Genomic DNA, 27,277 nt, shown 5'->3' on the forward strand with positions numbered 1-27,277 from the left:
GAGACATAGAGGAGAGCAGTGGTCTGTTTAGCAGTGTTTTTATATCTAAATCTTTCAACTGAACTAGATTACATGCCAAGCTGAATTCTCTAAGAGCAGCTGTCTATTGCTTACAAATTCTCTTTGACTCACATGTCAAAGCAATACTTAGGTCTATAAAGCACATACCTGCTTGCCAAGGTGATGGTTTGCAAATTTGAATAATAATATATTAGAAGCTCCATGTTTGTTAATTTGTTCACCTCTTCATAGATCAGAGCTCCAGAGAGTATCTTAAAAGCTAAGCTTCTAAGTAAGGACAGAATGAGAAGAAGGCAAGGTTCCTGTGGCTCTCTCAGAAACTCATGCTGGGGAAATCATCAACATCATCATTATATTCATGGGATACTGGGCTCTTCAGTCATCAGGAGACTTTGATATTTGCTATCTGATCATGTGGCTTTAGTGGCATACAAAACTGGCAGGACTTGCCGTGGAAAACACATGGCTTTGTGACAAGGATAGGTGGGAGGAAGAGAGATGGAATGATAATTCCTGTGAATGAAGTAATTTCTTGCTACCTCATTGTGAGTTCTTGATAGTCTTTTCAAGGTTGCAACAAAATGAAAGGTACCTTTTTAAATAAAATAACTCTCAGGATCACTAAGGCTGTCAGTAGGAGAAAGAATCTCAGAGTAAGGAAAAGCAGCTGAATTTAAAAACCTACACCTCCCACGAGCATTCACTAATTAGCAGGCTCAGATGTACTCTGGCCTCCAGATAACCCAGCTTTCTATTTAACTCTGTCCTTATCATGGACACATGGTTCTCCTTTGGCTAGTCTGTGGCCCAGCTATGACAAGGCCAGACCATTCAAATCAAATGTCACTGAAAGAAAGGTGAAAACAAAGAGAAAATAAACCTGAGAAGTAGTATTACATGAAAATTATCTGGTTTACAAGATATGACTCACTCTCCAGGGCTCACAGTCCTGCTCCAATGGATAAGGTGATGATCTTCAGGTAGTTCTTTCCCTCCTAGCACCCACCCATCAGTATGTACTAGATGTATGTACATCCTGACATATCAGACTTGGAAGAAACACTAGGAAATAAGTTTTAATCTTATATTCCAACTCTGCTCTATAGACAGTGACCAGCTAGGATGCTGGATTGAGGAGGGTTCCAAATTTTTATCCCAATTCAATGAGGAAAGTATAATGATTGACTGGTGATATCTGTAATGGATGAGGATAAGAGGATGGGCAGGGAGTAGTGGGAGGGATGGATGATAATGCCTGTGTTGGGTATTTGCCACCCTGGTCCATATCTAAGAGGGTAATTCCAAGAGACAGGTACAGAATCCTCTCTTTCACTGCTCTAAGGACCTCTTCTTCCATGGCTGATACTTGAAATAATGCCTTCCCATTTCAGGGAAGACCCCACCTAACCACAGGTCTAATTAGCCTCAGTACTCACACAGAAGAAACTCATGCTAATGGGCAAGTCATATCTTTCCATCAACCATTTTTCTTTCTGGAAAAGAAGGCTTCCTTTTGGCCCCACAGAACTTGGAGTTTCTGGAAGTTACAAGTAGCTATCACAGGGAGAGAGTCTGACCCTTCTGGATGACTAAAATTTACAAAATGGCCCATAAATGAGAGGAAAACTCTGACTTGGTCCCACCTACCCAGGCTCATAGTGAATTTCATAGGTATTTTCATTCCTGGTCAGCTCAAAAAGGAGAACAAGTTATAAAATGGCCTTATTGGGGCCGGGGGGGGGGGGGGGGGGAGGTACTGCAGAAGAGTGTAAATTGCTTCTTTTAAAGGCAAATGGCAGAAGGAAAACTAAGTGAAAGGGGGGACTAGTGGGCAAAGAAGTAAGTCATGAGTAGGAGAGACCTAAAAAGAGAAAGCCATTCCAGATAAAGAAGAACTGAATGATTCTCAATATTGGTTACCCTCCCAAAGGGCATCAGTTAAAAATCAAGCTAAGCAGCAGGATTGGACTGAATATAGAGGTGCAGGAACCAGCTTTAAATCTGGATCTGGAAAAAAAAAGTCCCTATCAGCATTAAGCCTCACAGTAGCCCAGAACAACAATTTAGACAGGGAAGCGCCAAAACATCGCAAGTCAACCTTCACATCCCATATGTGGCCCGGTGACAAGTGTTTATGCAATATGATTGATTACCCTGCAATTAACTTTGTCAGTCAGTCACAGAGTTAATTACATGTTACTCTTGGGCACTATTATAAATAATGGTATGGCAAACAGTGCTAGATTTAATGGTCCTTAGCGTTCAGCTATTAAATTGATGACACAGCCACATCAGTATTGATGAACAAGGACCTCTTCCATCAAGGATAATTTATATCACTAAACGTAATGGGCTATCCTGCTCCCAGTTTTGCCAAGACATTATTCACACTGATACAAGCAATGAATCCATCAATAAAGGAGAAACAAATATTATTATGTTTTGTGGGGTTTTTTTTAAATCCCCTGATAAATACTGATCATGAGGAAACAGGGACTTTATATCACATATCACTGACATAGAACTTAGGGAAATTTGAGATCACCACAAAAGTTGCCAAAAGGGGAAAGTCGGATGGATTCAGGAGGAATAATTTGCATACAAACACAGACTCCAGGAGGAGTCTTTGAATGTGCTGTCCACCCTGCCTAGAACACCCTTCTTCTCCACCCACTCCCCATATACCTGGTTGACTCTACTCATCCATTAGACAGCATCTTAAGTTGCACATTGTCCAAGAAGTCTTCTCTGACTTTCTGAACTGGATTAGATGCCCATCATAGCCTGGGTCATCCAGAAATTGGCTCTGAGACAAGAATTCATGTAAATGTGTTCCCAGGATTAGCTGATAGGTGAGTGGGCAGATGGGACTAGAGAAGGAAAGGAGGCAAAGTAAGGATAGGATATCAAGCAAAGTCTCAAAGAGGGCGATTTTTGGCTGAATCCTGCTAGGAATGAATGAATGAATGAGTAAATAAATAAATAAATAAAATGTAGAGTTGTCTCAGTCAAGGATAGCACTTAACTCTCTGCATGTGTCAGTCATTGCTTAAGGGCTACCCTGAGAATTCTGAGTACTACACAAACAGGAAAAACAGTCTGGCAGCTTGGGGACAATCCTCTAACAAAGATATAAGTGCTGGTGTTGGGAGAGAAAGGATATCAGGAGTTGGTGTGCCCCAAAATGGTAAAGGGATCCAATGTGACATGGGCGGAACCCATGTCTGCTGTAGTGGCCTTGCGAAATGTTTCCATAGCATTCTGTACACTCTGTAAGTTAGCACTTATCATGCTGCATTGCAATTGCTTAGTTAATTGTCTGTCTTACCTGTTAGCTTATAAGCTCTATAATAGCAGAAGACACGACTGTCTTGTTCCTCATTTTATCACCAGTGACGAGCACAGTAGCTGGCCCACAGTTAGTCCTCAAACAGTATTTATGAAAGGAGAGAAGAAAGGGAGGGCAGAAGCAAAGTTTGTTTAATGCAAGGATTACACCAGTGTAGTGTATCACATATTCCAGCAAAGACAAAGTCTTGGTAAAACAGCATTCTTACAGGGATTATGCTGATGTAGTTTCACTCATTCTGAGCATGAGAATCTTGGTTCTAAAAGTCAGGTATTATCCATCCAGCCAGGAGTTCATTTGTAACAGTGCAGGAGGGGCTCTTAACTGGATGGGGGGAAAATAATCAGATCCATGGTCTGAAATTAAGGCTGTGATCATTTTACCACACTGTCAATCTGAACAAACATAAATATGACAACAGTGGGATTTCTATTAATTCCTAGCTCCTTTTCATTAAATGTTGAAAATCCTTAGGTAATATGGGCCAGAGATCCAGCTCTATTCTGACCACATCTGGATTGCTTTTTAACCTTTCATTCATTCTTTTACATGTATTATTTACATGTATTCTTTAAAAACTGACTTCTAAGTAGCTTAGTAAAATGGAAGTTTATTTCTCAGTTAAGGAAAATCCAATCAGTGTTCCATGGGCAGCTTCATACAGTGATTCAGAGATCCGGGCTCCATCCACCTTGTGGCTTCACCACCCTCTGAAACCTTAAAGTCCTTCCCTTTCAGCCAGTGGAAAAGAAAAGAGAGCAAGAAAGCACACCCCTTTCTTAACCTTCAGCCTAGAGGTGAAACACAGCACATTCCCTTGCTGGTGACCAGCAACAGCTCTACACTGGGCTGGGTAGCTAACCTACTCTGCCACATAGTCATTCAACAAATAGTTATTAAGCACCTAACGTACACGAAGTTCTGTGTTCACTGTTGGGAATAAAATGGTAAATGAAACAGGAGTGCTTGCTGCCCCTGGAGCTAATTTACAGTTCATCAGGAAGATAGAAATTAATCAGGTAATCATGAAAAACATAATCCCAAATGTGCAGTGAAGAAAAAGTACAGGGATAGAAGAAAGTTTAAAACAAGCTAGATCTAGTTTGAATGCCCGAGGAAGGAATATTTAAGCTGACACCTGAAATTTAAACAGAACTGTCTAGAAAAAGTTGGAGGGAAAAACATTTTGGTTAGAGGGAACAGCAGGTGTCAAAATCCCGACATCCTGATAGAAGAAGGATATTTAACTTCTATTATCCCAGGGTAACCCAAACTTATTTGAGGATCAGCCCTTTTTTATTTTTCACTATACCTATTAACCTCCTATGCAACTGGTGCTCTGTAAAATGAACTTTTAAAATGCTTTGCTACTTAATAAATTTTTATTTCTGTTCTTTCAAATGATAACCTTAATGTAGAATTTAGTTGGATACCTGGGTCTATATATCAAAAACCACCATTGAAAACATAATGACTGCTAGGTTAACCAGAAGACTTTCTAATTAGTTTCCACTACTTTTTCTGGCCTCCCAAGGTAGTTATTGTTGAAGCTGTTACTGGGAGGGCCTTTCCCATCAGTGAATGGATGGGTTTATACCTCCAGGTAAAGAAGTTCTGTTCCATCTCCCCAGAGACAAATATAGCAATTGGTCTGTCCAGTGATAGAAATGGAATGAGAAGAAAGGTTCAATTACTTGGGTAATAAGGCTGATAAGATAGGTCAGTGGCCCTGCTTACCGCTGTCAAAATCTCAGCTCTCTGCTTGTCCATCTTGCAAATGTGTGCCTGGCTCCATCCAGATGAAAAGAATAGGGTGTCTTCCTGGCTAACTCATATAACCAAGTCCTATCTCTCAGGAAAATGTTCTGTTCAAAAGTCTGTCTATAATAATTATTGTTTAGAAGAGGAGAAATGAGTCTCTTTGACAAATAGAGTTTTACCAGTAGCAATTTTAGGCTAACAACATAGTCCAAACTCTTGGTTTTCTCATTTTATCTAGGAAATTCCAAACTCTTTTTTTCACACTATCTAAGTAAGCATCATAACTCAGTGAGGCACAGATTGACCACGAATGGCCAAGTCTATGTAGGAAGGCTAAGTGACATAGAGACCTTTTCACACATACATACACACAAAAAATGAAATTCAAAAAATAAATATTGAATTTGCCTGAACTTGGCTGGAATAAGTCTACACAAGCCTCCAATCAGAGGCTAATACCTAAATGAGGACCCAAGATCCAGACCTGGGTCAGACATGATGGTTTCCCAAAAGAGTCGTGAGTGAGAGGATCCCAAGGATTATTTAGACTCTAAAGAGTCCTGAACATCAAAGGTTATATTCAGAGGATAAGCTAGACCCCCAAGCAAGTCAAAGAAACATTATAAACACTAGAACAGAGCAAGGACAAAGATCAGTGGTAGTGATGAGGCGAGAGGATCCAGAACAATTTATGTGAATCTGACTGGAATGCCTGAGTTTGTTTTATATTGTCTTATGGATAGATGGTAAATCCAATCTAAATACCCAGAATTGGTTTGGATACGTCAGCACCAAAACTGTTTTCTGATGATCATTTCATGTGATTGATTAGGAGTGGCTCATTTCTGCATGCTTTTAGGGTCTGTTTTGTTCTCTTGTTTTAAAACTTCCAAGTCTTGAACACCTATGATGGTTGCATAGGCAATAATTAAACAAGAGTAGCAAGTAAATGAGCTTATGTTGGGAATACACAATAATCAGGTTGCCTGGCCATGCCAAGACTTCCTTCTGGCTGTCAGTGAGTCCTCCATTGCCAGCTTGTGGTTTCCAGACCCATTAAGCCACACAAATGGAGTCATCTGTTCTTTTCCGGTCTTCAAGTGCCTTTTCCTCCTCAGGGACCCAGCAGGAGGTTGTCTGTAGGCATCAAATTATAGCAATCAATAAACTACAAGCAGCATGGATCATTTAGAAACAGAGACACAGGCATTCTGCTGGAAGAAACAGTGATTACTTACCACAGGTCCAGAGAATCATGGTGTTTATTAGAGGTCAAAAATGTGGGATTCAGCATGGCCAAATACTAAACTATCCCTTGGTCCTCAAACTTGTTTTTCTGTGATTCCTGTCCAGGTGAATCGTACACCAAAATACCCAAGCCAGAATTTTAGGAACAATTCTAATTTTTTCTTCCTCCTTTTCTTCTCTCTCAACCCCAACATCTACTTAGAGATTGAGACCTTTAGTTACCATTTCCTTACTATCTACATAATCTTCCCAATTTCACAGGTTAAGTTCAGGCCCTCATTAGACTTCTGTTTCTCCCTTTTGTTCATTCTCCACTTGGCAGCCAGAGGGATCTCTCTACATTGCCTGCAGAAGACTAATCCAACCAAGGAATTCTGTAGAATGTTCTGCCACTTGATAAATCCTGGGGTGAAATGACTTCATTAAAACAGTGAAATAGCACCCTATTCCAACAGTCATGTAATCAATGCCCAGAGTATCTGCACATGAAACATAGTAGATATTCAGTAAATATTCATTCAATGATGAGAAAACAGGTGGTATGGTATACAGAAAAGCACAGACTCCCCCAAGAGACCAAGGTTCAAATCCCAACTTTACCACTTTCTAACTGAGTAACCTCAGGAAAGTTACCTAACATCCCTGGGCTTCAATTTCTTTCAAAATGTTATCAGTACCTACCTAGCAGGTTTGTTGTGAGGATTAAGTGAGATGTGCTTAGAGAACTTGGCAAACAAAAATAACTCAAATGCTAACTGTATTAAAAACAAATAACTTGACAGAACAGAAAACATGTAATTATTAGGCACCACCTATACAGGGTACTTTACAAGGAAAATTGATGATTTGTGACCTCTCACCTCCAGAACTTAAAGCCTATATCACACATCTCACCCCAGTTCAGTCAGTCAAAGAACATTTACCCCGGGCTCATCACTCAAACTGGAATTCAAAACCTTGCCAAAAATCTAACATGGGAATCTAATAGGGAATTTAACATGGGGTTACCCCAATGTCAGTTTAGTTTGATAATATCAATACCTATTGGAGTTAGATCTGTATTAGGTAAAAATCAAATGGAAGATTTTAGAATTTGCCTTCCAACTTTGGTGAGTCATTACTATCTAGAATGGAAGCAATGGCACAGGACGCAGGATACAATCATTCTTCCCAGAGTTGATCAAGTATGATCCTGCTGGTGGGTGGGAATGACACTAGTGAAGGAGAAGGAAATCACTTAATTTTTCAATCATTTTAAGAGTAGGACAGAAACTTAAGGACCATTGAGTCTAATCCTTTCTTTCTCCAGATAATAGCCTTGAGCCCCTGAGAAATAAAGTATCCTGCTTAAAAAGGTAATGGCCATTCTGAGACCAAGAGTGCTCATTTCCTGACTCTGTCCAGTACTCCTCTTCCACTGAGAGCTGTGCTGAGCATTTGTTTTTGTGACTCGGTGAAAAGCAAATCTTTATTCAGAATGTTGAGATTCCCCCCACCCCGGCCCCAAAGTGCCTCTCTCCCTAGTATCTCTCTAACATGAGATGTAGGTGGGCTTCTATTTCTTTTCATGGCACATATTGTGGATACAGTGTCTCAGACTCTTGAGCCCTGAAATGGCCTTTCTGTCTTAAAACCCTGAGGTTATAAAGTTATGATGTTATAGGTTATATAACTAATCTAAATTCTAAATGAAATAGATTATATTCCTAATCTAAAGTCTAAATTCTATATCAGTTCCTACAGATCCTCCAAAACATTAGTAGGGAATTGTTGCTTACCATTTGTGCAAAGTGTTCCAAGATTCTTGTATGAAAGATGCCATTCACATGTTTGTTTCATTCACTCATTCATTTACCCAACTGAGTCCTTAATTTTACACTTTTTCCATATGGGATTAATGTCTGTTTTTATGACTAGACTGTAAGCTTTATGTGAGTAAAAATTAATTCATCTATCTTTACCATTCATTGCTCTATGTATTGCACCTAGCTCATTTCCTGACAGTGTAGATACTCAATAGAGGTGTGATAATGAATCAAAAAAATAAAATAAGAAAAACAAAATCCATAGTCACTTTTTCAATCTCCTATTATCAAATATATCAGATTCATCTGCACTGTTTCAGGAAATATACAGAGGAGGTAAAGATATAGAAAATAGAGAGACCGGGAGCCAAGAGAGTACGAAGGAGGTCTTTAGAACTCCTCAAGGAGAACCATACTTCATTATATGTTAAGGATAGTATGCATCATACCCCAACAGCCTACTAGGCTGACTTATATTATTGAATATCTGTGCATTGAGTAGAGATTGTGTTCATATTTGCAATTCACATAAGGAAGTTTCCTGAGTCCAACACCCATCAGCCCCTGATTGACTATCAGCTTCTCAGACAGATCTTACACCTGTAAATTTGGTAGAAAAGAGTGGTACAGGTTGAACCAATTCAGAGTGACTTTGATCGTGAAGATAGAGCTCTTGTTGAAAGCTTGAGGCATAAGTCACTGTCAAAGCCTGCCTCTTCACTGTGCCCACACAACCATGGGAGCTTCAATCTTCCTAAAGAGTAGCGAGGTGTGAAGTTAAAGAGGTTTGGACAAGCATTTGGGAGCCTCTGAAGCTTATCTGAACTAACCAAGCTTCCCAAAGCCATAAATCTCCAATGAAAGCTTCCAAGAGTGACATACTTCGTTGTGGAATGTCCCAGGGATTGGCTGCAGTCCAGAAAAGGAGATGTGTAAGCTGCAAGATAAAGCCAACATGCGCATCACTCTTCCCTCCTGGGAATCTCTCAGTCCAACTCTCATGAGTGTAACATTTGAGAATGTTGCTTGCCTGCTTAGAGCAGTGCTGCATTGCATGATCATTAAGGAGTCAGGATGGCTCTTGAATGTTACTTTCTGTTTGTGGTCAGGTTTCTCATTGGATTGAAGAAGACGGTGTGAGCCAGGATGTAAACATAACTATTGCCACTGTCATCCCAGACTCCTGGATTTTCTGTCTATTGCTTCTCAAAGTGTCCAGAGGCCACATGCATGCAAACTGGCAACATGCTTGTTTCGAAGGCAGATTCTTGGGACCCTCCCCAGAAAACTGAATCAAAATCTCTGATAGGGGGAGCCTGGGTGGCTCAGTTGGTTAAGCGACTGCCTTCGGCTCAGGTCATGATCCTGGAGTCCCGGGATCGAGTCCCACATCGGGCTCCCTGCTCAGCAGAGAGTCTGCTTCTCCTTCTCACCCTCCTCCCTCTCATGCTCTCTGTCTCTCATTCTCTCTCTCAAATAAATAAATAAAATCTTTAAAAAAAAATCTCTGATAGGGCCTAGGAATCTGAAATCTAAAAAGCTTTCCTTAGGCATACTAAATCCTTAGGCATAACATTTTCTTATCACTGTTCCTTTAATGCAAGCCAGTCATTTTGCAGAAGAGGACTGAGGCCCAGAGAGGAAGAATGACCTGCTTAATGTCTCCTAGCTGGCTAGCATCAGAGGCCACGCCAGGACCCACCTCTGTGCTTTCCCAGATCTGTCCTTTTTCACCACCACATCTCCGTCATCATATCCTGGAGCATTCATCATGGCATAACACAAGTTCCTGCAGGGAAGTGCTCTGAGATGCTTGCAGTGTCTCTGGACCATGTAACATGAGGGAGACAAGAGACTCAACTGGGCAGATTACATTCCAGTCCCGTGCAGGCTCAAGGGTAAACAAGAGGAAGGAGAAAGCAGCTCTGTGTCCTCCAGTTGTCCCTGCAGGCACCCAGAGTGCTCTTCTGCTCTATCTGTCCTTACTTTATGCTCAGAAAAGGATCTGCTTTTAGCCATTTATCCTTCTGTATAAATAAATTAAAGAGCTCTTATACTTGCATATGCCGCTTAGCAGGTGCTATTTTCTTATTTGCTCTTGGAAGCCTTCCTGACTGTCCATGGTGACAATCCTTGGCACAACCCCCCAGTTTTGGCATGTCCACTGTATTATCTATTTGCAAGTGCATCTCCTGCACTAAATTGTCAGCATCTTGAGGGCAGGAGATAGTCTTTCATCTCTTTATACCCATTGCCAGCATAATCTCTGGTCCATGGTAGGTGATATATAATACATATGTGTCAAATAAATTCTTGCAACAACCTAGTGAATAGAGAGGACTTATCATCCCTACCTTACAGATGAATAGACTGGGTAGGAAAAGGCAAAGTGATTTGGGGATGATTACACAGTTGTCCAGGGAAAGGGAAGAGATTTGAATCAAATTATGAATGATTCCAAGAGTGCTGCCATTTCTCCCCTTATCAAACCACTAGCACGTTACCCCCAAGGTCAAGGTATTCCCTCCCCTGGGGGTCATTACATCTTCAACCAACTCTCTAATTTTGGAAAAGGCAGTTTGGCCTGATTACTAGAAATGTAGTGAGACAAATGCAAAGTATAAATTGAGAGCAGATTTGGAAGAAAAAGCAGCAGTTGACAGCAAGAGAGTCTAGAACCAAAAAAGCAGATTGAGTTAAATGGCACTGACCCGAGTCTACAAGGGGAACTCATGCTTTGGGATCTTCCTCCCACTAAGCACCTGGTCTAAATTTCAGGATTAGAGGAAGCCGCATCATTCTGGACATATAGTACTGAAGAGGAACACAGAGCACTCCCTCACTGTATCTAGACTTCATGTCCCAGATGCTCTGTGTTTCCTCTTGAGGTGGGGATCAGTGAGTGAGGGCAGACCAGGCAGGGAAAACAGATGGTGGTTGACTATGCACAGTGTCATTTATAGGGTCCACACGGGAATTAAAACATGCCAGCATACCCAATATTTAGTATAGATTTTTTTTTTTAAAGACGGGCACTAGGCCCTACATTTTACAAGGTCTTGCTTCATCAGCTGAGGCAAGACCTCTGACCTCTCTCCCCTCCACTTTAAAGTTCACCCTTCAAAAGAAAATTTCAAGCAGGTTCTTGCATACCCTCACCCACAAGTCATTTCAGCTACCTCATGGCGTGGGCCATGCCCTCCACCCTCCTTTTGTGCATTGTCTCCTGCTTCTGCTACCCCTGAAGCCCGCTGAAGGCCCTTCTCCACTTTCACAGGATGAGAAGCATTAACCACAAGCCAAGGCAGATCTTATTCCATGGATCCCAAAGATTCCAGCACCATTTTCTCTCTGCTGCTATTGCTGTTCCCATTATCCTTCCTCGCCCAGCTCCAAGCAATACCTCCCCTGCGTGGAGGTGCACCTGAGTCCCTGCGACTGCATTCTGGTACTCTCAGTGCATCAGAACCACTCTCTCTGTTCTCTTGGCCTACATAAAACCCTGGTATTTTGTGAAAACTGCTCTTTCAGGCTGCCTTTTTACTGAAAGCCCCCTCCCTGGGAGAACTCAGACATGAATCCCCAGGGGCAAAGCCTGTAGAAAAACCTGAGTGATCGTCATCAGACTCTACTCAGCCTTGCCCCACTCCTGTAAAATCCAATTCTTTGCTCCTGGACCCATATCTCTCTCCTCACCTTAGATTGAGTCCCTCAGATTGAGAGACCCAGCCTACTCTCTGCTCACCTTAGATCGAGGCCCTCAGAAGATAGTTGGACTGTCATACAGACAAATTTCCACTAGTCCTGCCCACCATTCCAGCAAAGGTGGCTCCTAGAGATAGACATGGCTGAGGCCTCTCCCCTCCATCTAGATCCTACATATAACCATTCAGCTGCACCCAGCTTCAGGCTCTGCTTTACTGTGAAGCTCTGTCTTTACTCCATGTAGCACTCTGCCCTGCCAAACTCAGAAGTCCAAATCAGAGTATTCATGTCACAATGGAGGAGCTACTTTTAACTCTTATCCTAACAGCTGGGTCAATGTCAGATAGTTATTGCCAGATCTGCAGTAAGCAATCACAATAAAGTGATTAAAAGATAATCAAGGGAGCTTGGATCCTCTCCCCATGGACATACCCAGCCAAAGTCTGCCTGTGCAAGTCACAACCATCAAATAAACAAATATGTATTTAATGTTCTTTTTGTAGATATTTAGAGTGCTGTATAAACCACTAAACCAATTTTGTGTTAAGGGTTGTCGTTGCATTTTTATAAAAAAGAAGTCATCCCAAACATTAAATTATGGGTGAAATTCTCACAAATCCCTAATCATGGCTGTCTTGAAATATGATTGCATGTATTTGCCTAAAAGCCCCATAAAGTGATAGAATATTGCCTGATTTCCTAAAAGCTGCAATTAGAAAACTGATCTAGACTGAGTGATATGAGAGCACAGTCTGGTTTCTACATTGTTAGCATTTAATTTTGATGGTCTCAATTTAAAATTCCACCTTTAAATGAACCCAGTAAGACCCCTCCTGGGTTAATCATGCTGGGCAATTTTAAAGAGTTCTTATTATCAAAGAGAACATTAAAAATGTCTATAAGTGTATTCTTCCCTGAGAGAGGTCAGATATCATGAATTAGTTGATTATTTAAAAAAAAAAAAAGAAAGAAAGAAAGCAAAGCAAAGCAAAGCAAAGAAAAAAATAAGCTGTCCATTGGAAAGGCACCTGGCAGAAGTATATTGTGAAGCGATGTGGTATAATGACAAGGGCCCTGGATGTAGAGAAATGAAGCCAGGTTGAGGGTCTCATTCAACTCTTGCTAGCTCTGCACTTGGGAATAAGTTACCTTCAGTTGTTTTATTATATTTTAGGATCATCATCTGTAAAAATGGACCCGTTTTCTCCCGGGGACGGGGTGGCTTTTGTGAGGATCACCATGAGACAATGAACAATGGACTTTTAGCTCTCCAAGGTGTATAAATATACCTAGCAAAAGAGAACAAAGAGAGTATTGTTAAATTAACCAGGTATTAATAGTTAATTAAGAATTGTATTGCTTTAATATGATAGTCTCAGACTTTGGAACAGAAGGTTAAAAAAGGAATAAAGATGCAATGTCATGTAACTAGGGAGTTCTGGATTGGAAAGGAACTTCACATTCCTTTCAATTCTCGTTCCCCAGACACCCATTTTATAGATAAGGAAACCAAGGCACAGAGGTTGAGAAGCCTTCCCGAGGTCTCATGGCACTACCCGCAGCGGTCAGACTAGAATTTAGCTCTCCTGCTTCCCAGCTCCTAGCACCTGTGACTACAATCCTTAAATTATGTCCATAATCCCATTTCTGCATTCCTACACCTATGTCTACAACCACCAAAGCTTATTTTCTGGTTCAATTGTCTCCTTTAGTAAAAATCAATGAGATGAATGCAATATCTTCCTTTCCCTTTCCAGTGTAGACAGGACCAACCACTCAGAGAACTGCCATCAACTTGATTCGGGGAGAGAGACCTTTTTCATTCACTTATCAAATATTTATCTGAGTTTTTACTTGTGCCCAAGAATTGTGCTAAACCCTGATAAAAAATCTGAGTGTTCAGAGGTTTCCTTCAAGTCATGGATATAGGCCAGTGATGACCATGTAGTTGGAGATGTTAGAGCAGTTATAAATAGATTGCAATGGAAGCTTAAGGGGATGGTATGACTAAGGAGCCAGGAGAAACTTGACAACAAATTCTGCTTCACCTAAACAAATTAAAGGAGACACAAATAAATGGAAAGACATTCCGTGTTCATGTATTGGAAGACTTAATATCATTCAAAATATCCATACTCCTCCAAGTGGTCTACAGATTCAATGTTCTCTCCATCAAATGGAGAGAACATTGAAAAATCCCAATGGCATTTTTTTTTTACAGAAATAGAAAAACAATCCTAAATTTCATATGGAACCACAAAATCTCCTTTATTTTAAAGTCAACTGATTATTAACTGATCAACTGTGTCTGTAAAATAATTCCCTGCAACACCTAAATTAGTGTTTGATTAAATAAAAGTACTGTAGCCTAGCCAAGTTGACGCATAAAACTGACCATCACAAAAGGATAATGAACAATAAGTTGGCATACCTTTCTTATAATGGGTTCCATGCAAATGTAAAATAAGAAGAGGATGGAGTAATGCAAACTCTCAAGACACATCTATCTATGCAATTCACAGACAGAGCTAAAGAGACCCAGAGACCATGCACACACTACTGTCTGTGCAGCCTCTTGCATGGGTTCAGTGAACATTTTCTCTCTGTTGCTTGGTGCGTTCATTGAGTTTCAGGGAATCTTAATAGTTTATAGTTTCAATCACAGAATGGGTTATTTTACACAGAGCAAATTAAGACCTCGATTCTGAACTTCTGCTTCCATTAAGAGGCAATATGGTATATTTGAAAATGTATCAGCTATGGCACCAGACACCTGGATTCAAATCCATCCTTGTCACTTTCTAGGTGTCCAGTCAAGTCACTTAATCTCTTTAAGCCTGGGAGTGGCAATTACCTATGACTGGTAATAATAGTATTGTCGTAGCAAGGTTACCATAAAGGATTAAAGATCATAAACCAAATGGCACGGGTTCAGAAAAGATGACCAGTTAAGAAAAGCTATGAACTTCTTTTAGTTCAAAGATTATCTAATGTTAGCTGAGTGGTCTTGGGAAACTTACTTTACTTCTCTGTGCCTCTGTTTCCTCATCCATAAAATGAGCATAACACTAAATTGTTCTGGGGATTAAATGAGCTGATATATATATTTTTTTCATATATAAAGTAAATATATATATAATAAATGCTCAGAACAACATCTGGTACACAGTAAGCACTATATATGGTTTAATTATGATAATTTGCTATTTGTGTGGTAGCTGTGAAATCAGGGAGGTGGGAAACCTGGATTTTAGTCCCAGCCCCACACTGGGTGAACTCACAGAAGCCACTTCACTTCTCTGCCATCATGGCTTTCTCTGTAAAATGAGGGAGTTGATTGGACCCTCTGTGGAGCTCAGACATGGTAAGACTGCATACTACACTCTGCTGTGAGATGCAGGAACTTGAGAAGACTTCTGGCTCACAGAGAGTTTCCAGCTGCTGATCTCTCACAGATCTGTCAAGGCTTCCTTATTGATTCACACCAAGAACCCTGCCTCAGTTTCAGTTTTTCTACAGGGCAGCCAATCTGTTTACTTTTCACCAAAATGTGTTCCTCTCTCAACCACATCAGAGCTGTCACAAGTCAGCTTCCTGGCACAGAGAGACGGAAAAAGTGTTTTTGTTTTTCTGCTTCACTGTGTCTTCCTTCCTTTAGGGTCCCTTCTGAGAAAGGTCAAAACAGACTTCTGCATCTGCCGTAATGAGAAATGCTAGCCAATCGAAGAAGCAGGGCCCATGTAAGCGACAGGGCCTGCCCCTGGGGGGGTGGGGGGCAGGACTAGAGTCCTATCAAGCCTGACTCCTCCTCCAGCCTGTGGAGAGTCCATGGTCACTCTCTCTCTGCCCCTGAGAGATAGCACATTACAAATGTCCTGAATGTTGTGCCTGGCAGGGAGAAGGAGGGAAAGTTACTAACTACAGCATGAGGGGACATCTAATAGTGGGCAAAAAAGGAGTGACATGTGGTTTTTGCCTAAGATTTCGCGACAAGCTGAAGTACTCTGTACATCCCCTCTTGCTTTTTCTATATTCCACTAGGACTAGGGAGGCAGGAGGAAGGGGATTCAACCTCTTCTCCAATGCAGAAGAGTGTTGAAAAGGCTGCTTCCACTTCTTTTCTCTCCTGTGCTTCTGCCCCCTTTGTCTCTTTATCTGCTCCTCAAGGTAGAAGACTATCTGAGTGTCAGCCTCAGGTGTCTCAGGGCTGTATTTACTACCAGGCAAAGTTAGGAGCCTTAAAGACAGGGTCCCAAGAACCACCCTTCTTTCTGTGTCCAGGCCCAGGTCATACGTGTGTAAAGAGGGAGAGGCAGTAAGCAGAGACTGGCAAACAAAGAGAAAAACCCCTGGTTGTTAGTGACTGCAGATCAATGGACAGTGTTCAACAACGTGATATTTACAATGCACATTCTGAGCCATTTTTCCAAATGGATAAATCATTGATTGGTTCCATCATCCATTGGAATAAATGAGGAAGAACTTCGTCCTACTTTGAATTAAAAAGGGGGTTCTCATCATTCCTACCAAACATTGCAGTGCTTAGCATTTCAACCAGAAAGAGCTAAGCCTTTCATTGACGTTATTTCGCAACCTCTATAACTCCAACTAATCTTAGCATCTCCAAATTAGAGGAAAACTCAAAGAACATCCCACCAAATCCTCTATAACATTGTCTACTTGACTTTCTCTACCACATTTTTGGGGCATAGTCCTGCAGTTTCTTCTTAAACATTTCCAACAATGAAACACTCACTCTTACACAAACAGATGACTTTATTTCTGGACAGGTGTAATTCCTGAGAAATACTTTTTTGGTTATTTCTTTGCAACTTCCTCACAAAATTTGTTTTCCCCCTTTTGGAGTCAGACAAAGTAAATTGAAATACCTTTTCCTATGACAGCGCTTTAAGTACTTAAATCGTTCTCAGACTGGGTTATGTGGTAGCAATCTCAGTGGCTAAGAACGGCAGTGATTTATTTCTTATAGATACAAATGTCCATCCTGGGTCACCTGGGGACTCTGCTGCACATTTCGCTCACTTAGAGACTCAGACTGATGTAGCAGATCCTATTAGTAGTTTACTTTTAGCATCTACCAATTGAGTAAACATGTAATGACCAAAAAAGCATAAATTGAATGGTTTCAACTGAATGTTATTTGTAATTCTCCAACTTCCTGGGGTCAAAGATTCATTTCAAAATCTAGATATCTTGAGTTCTACTTCCATGTACTGCAGAAGTTGACACCCTCCCCAGTGTTTCTGTGGGGTTCCACTCCTAGGAGTCATCTGTCCAGCTCTCTCTCCACAGCCCTGCTCCCTCAGTTTTAATCCCTATGGACGATATCACACTGCTGTCCCATCTGCTTGTCCCAAAACATGGACATAGCCCCTCACCTTTATTCTCCGAGTCACAACCAGCAAAATGTTGTTATGGGTGGCAGATTTACTAGAGTCTCAGGGATAACAGGAGAGGAGGAAGTAGAGAAGACACATGAGGGGAGAGATATCCAAATGACTTGACCTTGAAATTTAGACCTCACAGTTTCCAAAGTTCCTTACTTGTCTCTTACCTCTTCCTACTCCAGTATCAGGCCCATCTTCAGCCCTCTGATGAATCCTTGCCAAACTTCCTCTCAACCCACACCCCTGGTTTATGTCTCTAGTTGCAAAGGGAAAACTCAACTTGACATTACTTTATTCAGCAGAGCAGTGGAGCTCCCTTTATCTTAACCTCCTCCATTTTGATTTATTCTAATACAATCTCCTTCATAACCAAAGGAGTTATTAATATGTTTTCCAAGCAAAAGAATTATCTACCATAGATTCCACATTGAAAGAGAAAGCAAAAGTTGAGAAATGCGTTTTTCTTCAAGATGCCTTCAAAAAGAGGCGCCTGGGTGGCTCAGTTGGTTAAGTGTTCGCCTTCGTCTCAGGTCATGATCTCTGCGTCTTGGAATTGAGCCCCACCCCTGTTGGCCTCCCTGCTTAGAGGAGAGTCTGCTTCTCCCTTTCCCTCTGCCCCTCCCCACTGGTCATGCTTGTGCTCTCTCTGTCAAATAAATAAATAAAATTTTTAAAAAATTAAAAAATTAAATTAAATTTAAAACTTAATTTAAAAAAAAACTATAGAAACCAAAGGCATACTACATCCCACATGCCACACTCTAGGATTGTGGCATCTAGACCAGGCATCTTTCATCAGTTCTTCCTCATAAAGTTCATAATGCCGTCAGCTACTGTGGATGCATTCTTGACTTGTTGTTTTTTTTTATAAGATACTTCTTTCCTCTTACAGTGCATAGTGTGGGACTGGGACTCCAATGGCAAACACGACTTCATTGGAGAATTCACATCGACATTCAAGGAGATGAGAGGAGCAATGGAAGGCAAACAGGTAGGTGGTAAACCACACATGATATTTCGCCCAGACACTTCTCTCATGATGTGTCCTTAGCACCCACTACACATGGAACACCTAGAGAAGAGATATCAATATTTGATTAAATGTGACAAGTAGGAAACGTGGTGGGATTTGAGTACCTAGATTCTACTACTAACCCGACCAAGGTAACTAGTATGACCTTGGAAATGACACTGCCCCAGTGTGGTGCAGTTTCTCTATCAGTAAAACAGGTCAGAGGAGACTATTTCTAATTTCCTTTAGCTGTGGAGTCCTGGATAAGTGACTTAACTTCTCTGTGGCTCAGTTTTCTCACTTAAAAATGAAGGTGATAAGTGTACCTACCTAATAGAACTTTGTGAAGATTAAATGAGATAATCCGTGGTAGGCACTGAGCAGAGTGTCTAGCATGTAGCTAGCACTTCCCAAATATCTGCTTATGGTAGTACTATTCTTTCCATGACTTGGCAACATTAATTACACATTCACTACTTTGGAAAAATTATTGGGTTCCTCCAAATATTCATTCTGGCCACTAGATTTTAATTTGGCTCCACCATTTTACTCAACGCACTGGATACTGAGACATGGACCCAAACACTAGTACATAACAGGGGCATATAGGGATTTCATCGCATCACACAGAAACCTAAACCTCCTCTCCATTTCTCTCAGACACACATACATTCACATATCTATAAATTTATAGACATGGACATGGACCCTAACCATGTAACTGCTGTTCTTACCTGTTCATTGTTCACCTGTCCAATTTCTAGCCATAAAACCTGTATCTCTTTGCCTATGGGCTTTCTCTGGTGACTGGAGCCTGTTCTGCCTATGCCCACAGCAGGCTGAAGTATGAGGGGAGGTGTAGCTCCTTCCAGGGAGCAGCCCTCAACAAGTAACTAATAGGGGGTGAAGTATAAATACTCCAGCTCTCTTGCCCCGCAGGGGGCAGAACTCTGAGTGTGTCCTCTATGCAGTTTCCTAGAGCTCCCCAGCAGGAATCGGCCCTGGTTGCCCACAGTGGTAACTGACTTGCACACCTCTTTGACAGCCTGCACATCTCAATGCCCCACTCCTCAACTGGTGCTTCCTGGTATTACCTCCCAAATGAACTACTTACTTGCCTCAGGGGAACTCAAAACCAAAATACCTGACCTTCTTACTCTGGGGCCCACTGTCCCCATGGAACAGAAAAGAGTGACAGCTGAGCATTCAGTGGCTCTGAGAAAGGTCTTTCCCCTAGAGATAAGATCCTATACCTGACCTGGTCAGAAGTGCTGATTACAGAGGATGTCACAAATCATTTTTCATGTCTCTTCTTTCAGATATAAGGTCAAGATATACCTAGATTGGATGGGAATAAACATTCTTTAGAACTGGAAGCTTAATCTGAATCAGACCATTTGTCAAGTACTTATATTTGGTCTAGAAAATCAAGGGCAATTTTCCACGTAGTTCCCACAAAGCCTGTTGTATATGCTCTACTAAATATTCAGGATTGCAAACAACTTGTGTAACATGCAAAGACCTTCAGCACGAGCAAGCATGCAGCGGTTCAAGGCCACGGTCAAAACCAACACTGAATTGGGGCTCCTGGGTGGCTCTGTCAGTTAAGTGTCTGCCTTTGACTCAGGTCATGATCCCAGGGATTTGACCACATCTCATGTGGTCCTGGGATCAAGCCCCACGTCAGGCTCCCTGCCCAGCAAGGAGTCTGCTTCTCCCTCTCCCTCTTCCATTCTCTTGTGCTCTCTCTCTTTCTCAAATAAATAAAATCTTAAAAAAAAAAAAAACCCAACACTGAATTGCAAGTGAAGTCACACCCAGGATAACAAGATAGCCAGAGAAGATATTGTTCTGTTGAACCAGGCCCTACTGAGCTAATAAATTAATGAGTTATCAATACCACGTATTAGAGTTCTAAAAAGTTTCACAAAGTTGTGCCTTGTTCTCCTCTACAAGAAGAAATAGCCAAATCAATAAATGTGGGAAACATTTCATCTTTAGGTTCCTAAGAGAGTAGTACAAGTAAAATTATAGCATATATTATAAGTGAAGAGCACCAAAGTCTAATGCTTTCAAACAAACAGAAATGAATCTTTAAGTTCCACTGAGGAAATGAATCATATGCTATGTACTTTTCCATATCACCGAGATACCAGAAAGTTTTTATTTAGTCCAATCACTCAGCCCCATATGGGCACATATGCACTATAGGAAATGTTCTCTTATTTATTGATTCTACTAGTATTTATTACAGAACACCTACTAAGTGCCAAGTTCTACGTGTGTCATGACTGTGCATCAGAGTAGAATATAAACATGAATCAAATAAACAAAAAATAAAAATGTAATTACAGCTTTTGACAAATGCTATAAAAAAACTGAACAAGTTTTGGGATGCCTGGGTGGCTTAGTCGGTTAAGCATCTGCCTTCAGCTCAGGTCATGATCCCAGGGTCCTGGGTTCGAGTCCCACAACGGGCTCCTTGCTCAGCAGGGAGCCTGCTTCTCCCTCTGTCTGCCGCTCCCTCTGCTTATGCGCTCTCTCACACACAAATAAATAAACAAAATCTTTAAAAAAAACTGAAAAAGTTTAGTATAAAGGTGTGGTATTGGACAGATAAACTTAAATAATTAATTTGAGTCCCTTAACAATGAAAAGAAGCCAGCCATGTAACAAGCAAGGGAAAAGCAGGTAGGCTGAGGGAATAGCATTCCTCAGTCCTGAGTGAGGAAAGAGCTTGGTGTGATTAAGGATGTGGAGAGAGACCAGTGTATCTGGAGCAGAGAGTGTGGATGGGATATGCTCAAAGACAGAGGCAAGGGCCAAGAAAAGCACATTCTAATAGCTCGAAGAAAGGAGTATGGATTTTCTTCTAAATGTGGTAAGAGACAGTTTTGTGCTCCAGGATAGGAGCCACTAGCTACATGTGAGTGTTTTAGTCTTACTTTTAATTAATTAAAATTAAGTTTCAATTTCAATTCCTCAGCCACACAAGCCACACTCCAACTGCTCCTTAGCCTCATGTGGCTTCAATATTGTTTGTACAGATATAGAATACTTCCGTCATTGCAGAAAGTTCTCCTGGACAATGGTGCAAAGAGGTCCAAGCCAGAGAATGACATGACTGGTTTTAACTTTTTAAAAAATGACTCTGACCACCGTGTAGATAATTCATTATAGTGAGAGAAGACAGTGAAACAGATCTGTCAGGAAGCTACTACTGTAGGCAAGACAAGAGGTGATAATGACTTAGGTTCAAAAAGTGATGATGGAGGTGGAGAGAAGTGGAGTGATTTAAGATGGATTTTGGAGACAAGAGCTAAAAGACGTGTTGAGAGTTTGGGTGTGAGGGGGATAGATGAGTAAACCTTGGTGCCATTTCTTGAGTAAGGAAGTCTTGTTTCAGGGAGGTCCAGTTTGTAAGGAAAGTTCAAGAATGGGGCTGGGGAAACTGGAGGAGAGGCCTACCTGGGGATGTATTTTGGAGCCATCAACAAACAGGTGATTAATGTCAAGAGAATGGAGGATAGGGAGGGAGGATAGAGGAAGCTGGAACTGAGGAAACTCAGTAAGTAGAAACAGAGACAAAAAGAGGAGCCATGGGGGGGGCGGAGCAAGATGGCGGAGGAGTAGGAGACCTGGGTTTCGTCTGGTCTCAGGAATTCAGCTGAATAGGGATCAAACCATTCTGAACACCTACGAACTCAACAGGAGATCCAAGATAAGAATAATAACAACACTCTGAACAGAAAAGTGACCACTTTCTGGAAGGTAGGACGTTGCGGAGAAGTGAATCCGAGGCGATATTCGGGAGGATAGACGGCGGGGGAGGGGGCCTCCGTCGGCCGCTTCTGGCAAGTGATAGAGCCGCGGAGCACAAAATCGGACCTTTTAGAAGTTGGCTCCGCTGAGGGACGTCGCTCCGGTGGCTAAGCGGGGGGTGGAATCCTCCTGGGACAGTGTGGTCTCAGCACCCTCGGGGGTCACAGAAAGACCGGGGGTGCCTGAGTGCGCCAGAGCTCCCAGGTATCGGAGCGGGGACGCCGGCTGCAGAGACGGAGCCGAGGGGCGGGCTCTCAGCTCGGGGTGGCCATAAACTGTGATCCGCGGCCCAGTCGGGCCACTGCTCCTCCAGCAGGGACCCAACAAGCGGCAGAGCCGGGGAGACTCCCCTTCCTCCCCCCGGGAGGAGCGGCGCGGGAGCGCACTGCAGGGATCTGCTGGGTTTGGAGACTCCACACGGGGTCGGGTGCCAGAGATAGAAACGCTCGGTCACAGGCCGGGTGAGCACGGAGTGCGGCCGGAGACCGGGGACACGGGAGTGACTGCTTTTCTCTGGGGGCGCACTGAGGAGCGGGGCCCCGAGTTCTCAGCTCCTCCGGGCGGAGATTGGGAGGCCACCATTTTCACCCTGGTCCTCCAAAGCTGTACTGAGAGCTTGCAGGAAACAAAAGCTCCTGAGAGCAAACCCGAGCAGCTTGCTTAGCCGGGACTCAAGGGCGGGGCAATTCCGCCTCCGGCAAAGACCTTTGGGAACCACGGCAACAGGCCCCTCCCCCAGATCAGCACGAACAGCCAGCAAGCCAAAACCAAGTTTACCGATCAAGGAGAACGGGAGAACTCCAGCGCTAGGGGAATACTGCCCATAGAATTCATGGCTTGTTTACCATAATTCATTAGTTTTTCAAAGTTAATTTTTTTAACTGTTTTTTTTCCAATTTTTCTTTTTCCCTTTTTCAACCAACATCTTATCAATCTCTTTTTTAAAAAAAACATTTTTTATTTTTCATTTTTAGAGTCATATTTTTATCCCTTCATAGTAGTTACCCTTATTTTTGGCATATATATATAAGTTGTTCTCTCTTTAAAATTTTGAGATACAATTTCTTCTAACAGATCAAAATATACCCTAAATCACTAGTGTATGGCTTTGTTCTAGTCTCCTGCCTGATCACATTCTCTCCCTTTTTTTTTCTTTTTTCTTTTTCTTTTTAAATCTTCTTTTTTCTTTTTAAAAACAACTTCTTATCTTATCAAGTCCTTTTATAAAATCTTTTATAATTTTCATCTTTACAGTCATCTGCCATCCCTTCATTGTATCAACTCTTATTTTGTACATATATAAGTCTTTCTTCCTTTAAAATTTTAGGAGGCACTTTCTTCTAACAGACCAAAATATGCCCAAAAGCTAGTGTGTGGCACTGATCTATGCACTAGCCTGATCATATTTGATCATATTCTGTTTTTTTTTGTTTTGTTCTGTTTTTGTTTGTTTTTATCTTTTTCTTTTTCCTTCTTTTTTTTCTCTTCTTTCTTTCCCTTTCTTGTCCCCTGGTTTCAGGTCTTTTCTGATTTGTATAGAGTATATTTGCTGGAGACGTGCTTACCCTGTTAGCATTCTGTTCTCTCATTCATCTGTTCTCATCTGGACAAAATGACAAGACGAAAAAAATCACCTCAGCAAAAAGAACAAGAGGTAGTACCGTCTGCCAGGGACCTACTAAATACTGACATTAGTACGATGTTGGACCTAGAGTTCAGAATCATGACTTTAAAGATACTAGCTGGGCTTGAAAAAAGTGTGGAAGTTATTAGAAGTTATTAGAGAAACCCTATTAGATTTTAAAACAAAGACTGTAATAAGAGATGAAGAAGGACACTATATCCTACTTAAAGGATCTATCCAACAAGAAGATCTAACAGTTGTAAATATCTATGCCCCTAACGTGGGAGCAGCCAATTATATAAGGCAATTAATAACAAAAGCAAAGAAACACATTGACAACAATACAATAATAGTGGGGGACTTTAACACCCCCCTCACTGAAATGGACAGATCATCTAAGCAAAAGATAACAAGGAAATAAAGACTTTAAATGAGGAGGAGCGGCAAGATGGCGGAGGAGTAGGAGACCCAGATTTCGTCTGGTCTCAGGAATTCAGCTGAATAGGGATCAAACCATTCTGAACACCTACGAACTCAACAGGAGACCGAAGAAGAGAGTAGCAACAACTCTCTGAACAGAAAAGTGACCACTTTCTGGAAGGTAGGACGTGCGGAGAAGTGAATCCAAGGCGATATTCGGGAGGATAGATGGCGGGGGAGGGGCCTCCGCCGGCCGCTTCTGGCAAGTGCTAGAGCCGCGGAGCACAAAATCGGACCTTTTAGAAGTTGGCTCCGTGGAGGGACGTCGCTGCAGTGGCTAAGCGGGGGGTGGAATCCTCCCGGGACAGTGTGGTCTCAGGACCCTTGGGGTCACAGAGAGACCGGGGGTGCCTGAGTGCGCCAGAGCTCCCAGGTATCAGAGCGGGGAAGCCGGCTGCAGAGACGGAGCAGAGTCACGGGCTCTCAGCTCGGGGTTGCCATAAACTGTGATCTGCAGCCCAGTCGGGGCACGGCTCCTCCAGCAGGGACCCAGCAGGCGGCAGATCCGGGGAGACTCCCCTTCCTTCCTGGGGAGGAGTGGTGTGGGAACGCACTGCAGGGATCTGCTAGGTTTGGAGACTCTGCGCAGGGTCGGGTGCCAGAGATAGCAACACTCGATCACAGGCCGGGTGAGCACGGAGTGCGGCCAGAGACCGGGGACATGGAAGTGACTGCTTTTCTCTGGGGGCACACTGAGGAGCGGGGCCCTGAGTTCTCAGCTCCTCCGGGTGGAGATTGGGAGGCCACCATTTCTGCCCTGGTCCTCCAAGGCTGTACGGAGAGCCTGCAGGGAACAAAAGCTCCTAAGACCAAACCGGAGCAGCTTCCTTAGCCCGGACCCACAAGGGCGGGGCAATTCCGCCTCCGGCAAAGACATTTGGAAACCACAGCAACAGGCCCCTCCCCCAGAAGATCAGCACAAACAGCCAGCAAGCCAAGACCAAGTTGATCGATCAAGGAGAATGGGAGAACTCCAGCGCTAGGGGAATACTGCACATAGATTCATGGCTTTTTTTTTTTTTTTTTTTTTTTACCATGATTCATTATTTCATCAAAGTTAATTTTTGTTGACTGTTTTTTTTATTTTTCTTTTTCCCTTTTTTAACCAACATCTTATCAATCCCTTTTTTGAAAAAAAAAACATTTTTCATTTTTCATTTTTAGAGTCATATTTTATCCCTTCATAGTAGTTACCCTTATTTTTGGCGTATATATATAAGTTGTTCTCTCTTTAAAATTTTGAGGTACAGTTTCTTCTAACAGATCAAAATATACCCTAAATCACTAGTGTATGGCTTGGTTCTAGTCTCCTGCCTGATCACATTCTCTCCCTTTTTCCTTTTTTTTTTTCTTTTCTTAAATCTTCTTTCTTTTTTCAAACAACTTATCTTACCAAGTCCTTTTAAAAAACCTTTTATAATTTTCATCTTTACAGTCATCTCCCATCCCTTCATTTTATCACCCTTTATTTTGTACATAAATTCTTTTCTTCTTTAAAATTTTAGGAGGCACTTTTTTCTAACAGACCAAAATACGCCCAAAATCTAGTGTGTGGCACTGATCTATGCACTAGCCTGATCATATTTGATCATATTCTGCTTTTTTTGTATTGTTTTGTTTTTGTTTTTATCTTTTTTTTTCTTTTTTCTCTTTCTTTTTTCTTTCTTTCCCTTTCTTTTCCCCTGGTTTCAGGTCTTTTCTGATTTGTATACAGTATATTTGCTGGGGATGTTGTAAACCTGTTAGCATTTCGTTCTCTCATTCATCTATTCTCCTCTGGACAAAATGACAAGACGAAAGAAATCACCTCAGCAAAAAGAACAAGAGGTAGTACCTTCAGCCAGGGACCTACTCAATACGGACATTAGTACGATGTCGGACCTAGAGTTCAGAATCATGACTTTAAAGATACTAGCTGGGCTTGAAAAAAGCGTGGAAGTTATTAGAGAAACCCTTTCTGGAGAAATAAAAGAACTAAAATCTAACCAAATCGAAATCAAAAAGGCTATTGATGAGGTGCAATCAAAAATGGGGGCACTAACTGCTAGGATAAATGAGGCAGAAGAGAGAATCAGCGATATAGAAGACCAAATGATGGAAAATAAAGAGGCTGAGAAAAAGAGAGAGAAACAACTACAGGATCACGAGGGCAGAATTCGAGAGATAAGTGATACGATAAGACGAAACAACATTAGAATAATTGGGATCCCAGAAGAAGAAGAAGAGAGAGAGTGGGGGGCAGAAGGTATATTGGAGCAAATTATAGCAGAAAACTTCCCTAATGTGAGGAAGGAAACAGGCATTAAAATCCAGGAGGCACAGAGAACCCCTCTCAAAATCAATAAAAATAGGTCAACACCCCGACATCTAATAGTAAAACTTACGAGTCTCAGAGACAAAGAGAAAATCCTGAAAGCAGCTCGGGAGAAAAGATATGTAACCTACAATGGTAGAAACATTAGATTGGCAACAGACCTATCCACAGAGACCTGGCAGGCCAGAAAGGACTGGCAAGATATCTTCAGAGCACTAAACGAGAAAAATATGCAGCCAAGAATACTATATCCAGCTAGGCTATCACTGAAAATAGAAGGAGAGATAAAAAGCTTCCAGAACAAACAAAAACTAAAGGAATTTGCAAACACGAAACCAGCCCTCCAAGAAATATTGAGAGGGGTCCTCTAAGCAAAGAGAGAACCTAAAAGCAGCAAAGAGCAGAAACGAACACAGACAACAGACAGTTAACAGTCACCTTACAGGTAATACAATGGCACTAAATTCATACCTTTCACTAGTTACCCTGAATGTAAATGGGCTCAATGCCCCAATCAAAAGACACAGGCTATCAGATTGGATTAAAAAACAAGACCCATCAATATGCTGTCTGCAAGAGACTCATTTTAGACCCAAAGACACCCCCAGATTGAAAGTGAGGGGGTGGAAAACCATTTACCATGCTAATGGACACCAAAAGAAAGCTGGGGTGGCAATCCTTATATCAGACAAACTAGATTTTAAAACAAAGACTGTAATAAGAGATGA

At 41.8% G+C, this 27,277-nt stretch overlaps 1 protein-coding gene across 7 annotated transcripts in view; it reads left to right on the forward strand.

Annotated features, from left to right (window-relative positions):
• Nucleotides 1–27,277, forward strand: part of CPNE4 (copine 4) — a 516,611-nt gene that overhangs the window by 437,946 nt on the left and 51,388 nt on the right. For all 7 annotated transcript variants that reach the window (XM_073900035.1, XM_073900038.1, XM_073900041.1 and 4 more), the window contains one exon: nucleotides 18,190–18,288. In XM_073900035.1, coding sequence (XP_073756136.1) covers nucleotides 18,190–18,288 — 99 coding nt within the window. The remainder of the gene's footprint in view (nucleotides 1–18,189; nucleotides 18,289–27,277) is intronic.

Source organism: Callorhinus ursinus, unplaced genomic scaffold, assembly GCF_003265705.2.
Source record: "Callorhinus ursinus isolate GAN/ISIS: 27379988/994484 unplaced genomic scaffold, GSC_fseal_2.0 scaffold1, whole genome shotgun sequence".
In the NCBI taxonomy this organism is placed as follows: domain Eukaryota; kingdom Metazoa; phylum Chordata; class Mammalia; order Carnivora; family Otariidae; genus Callorhinus; species Callorhinus ursinus.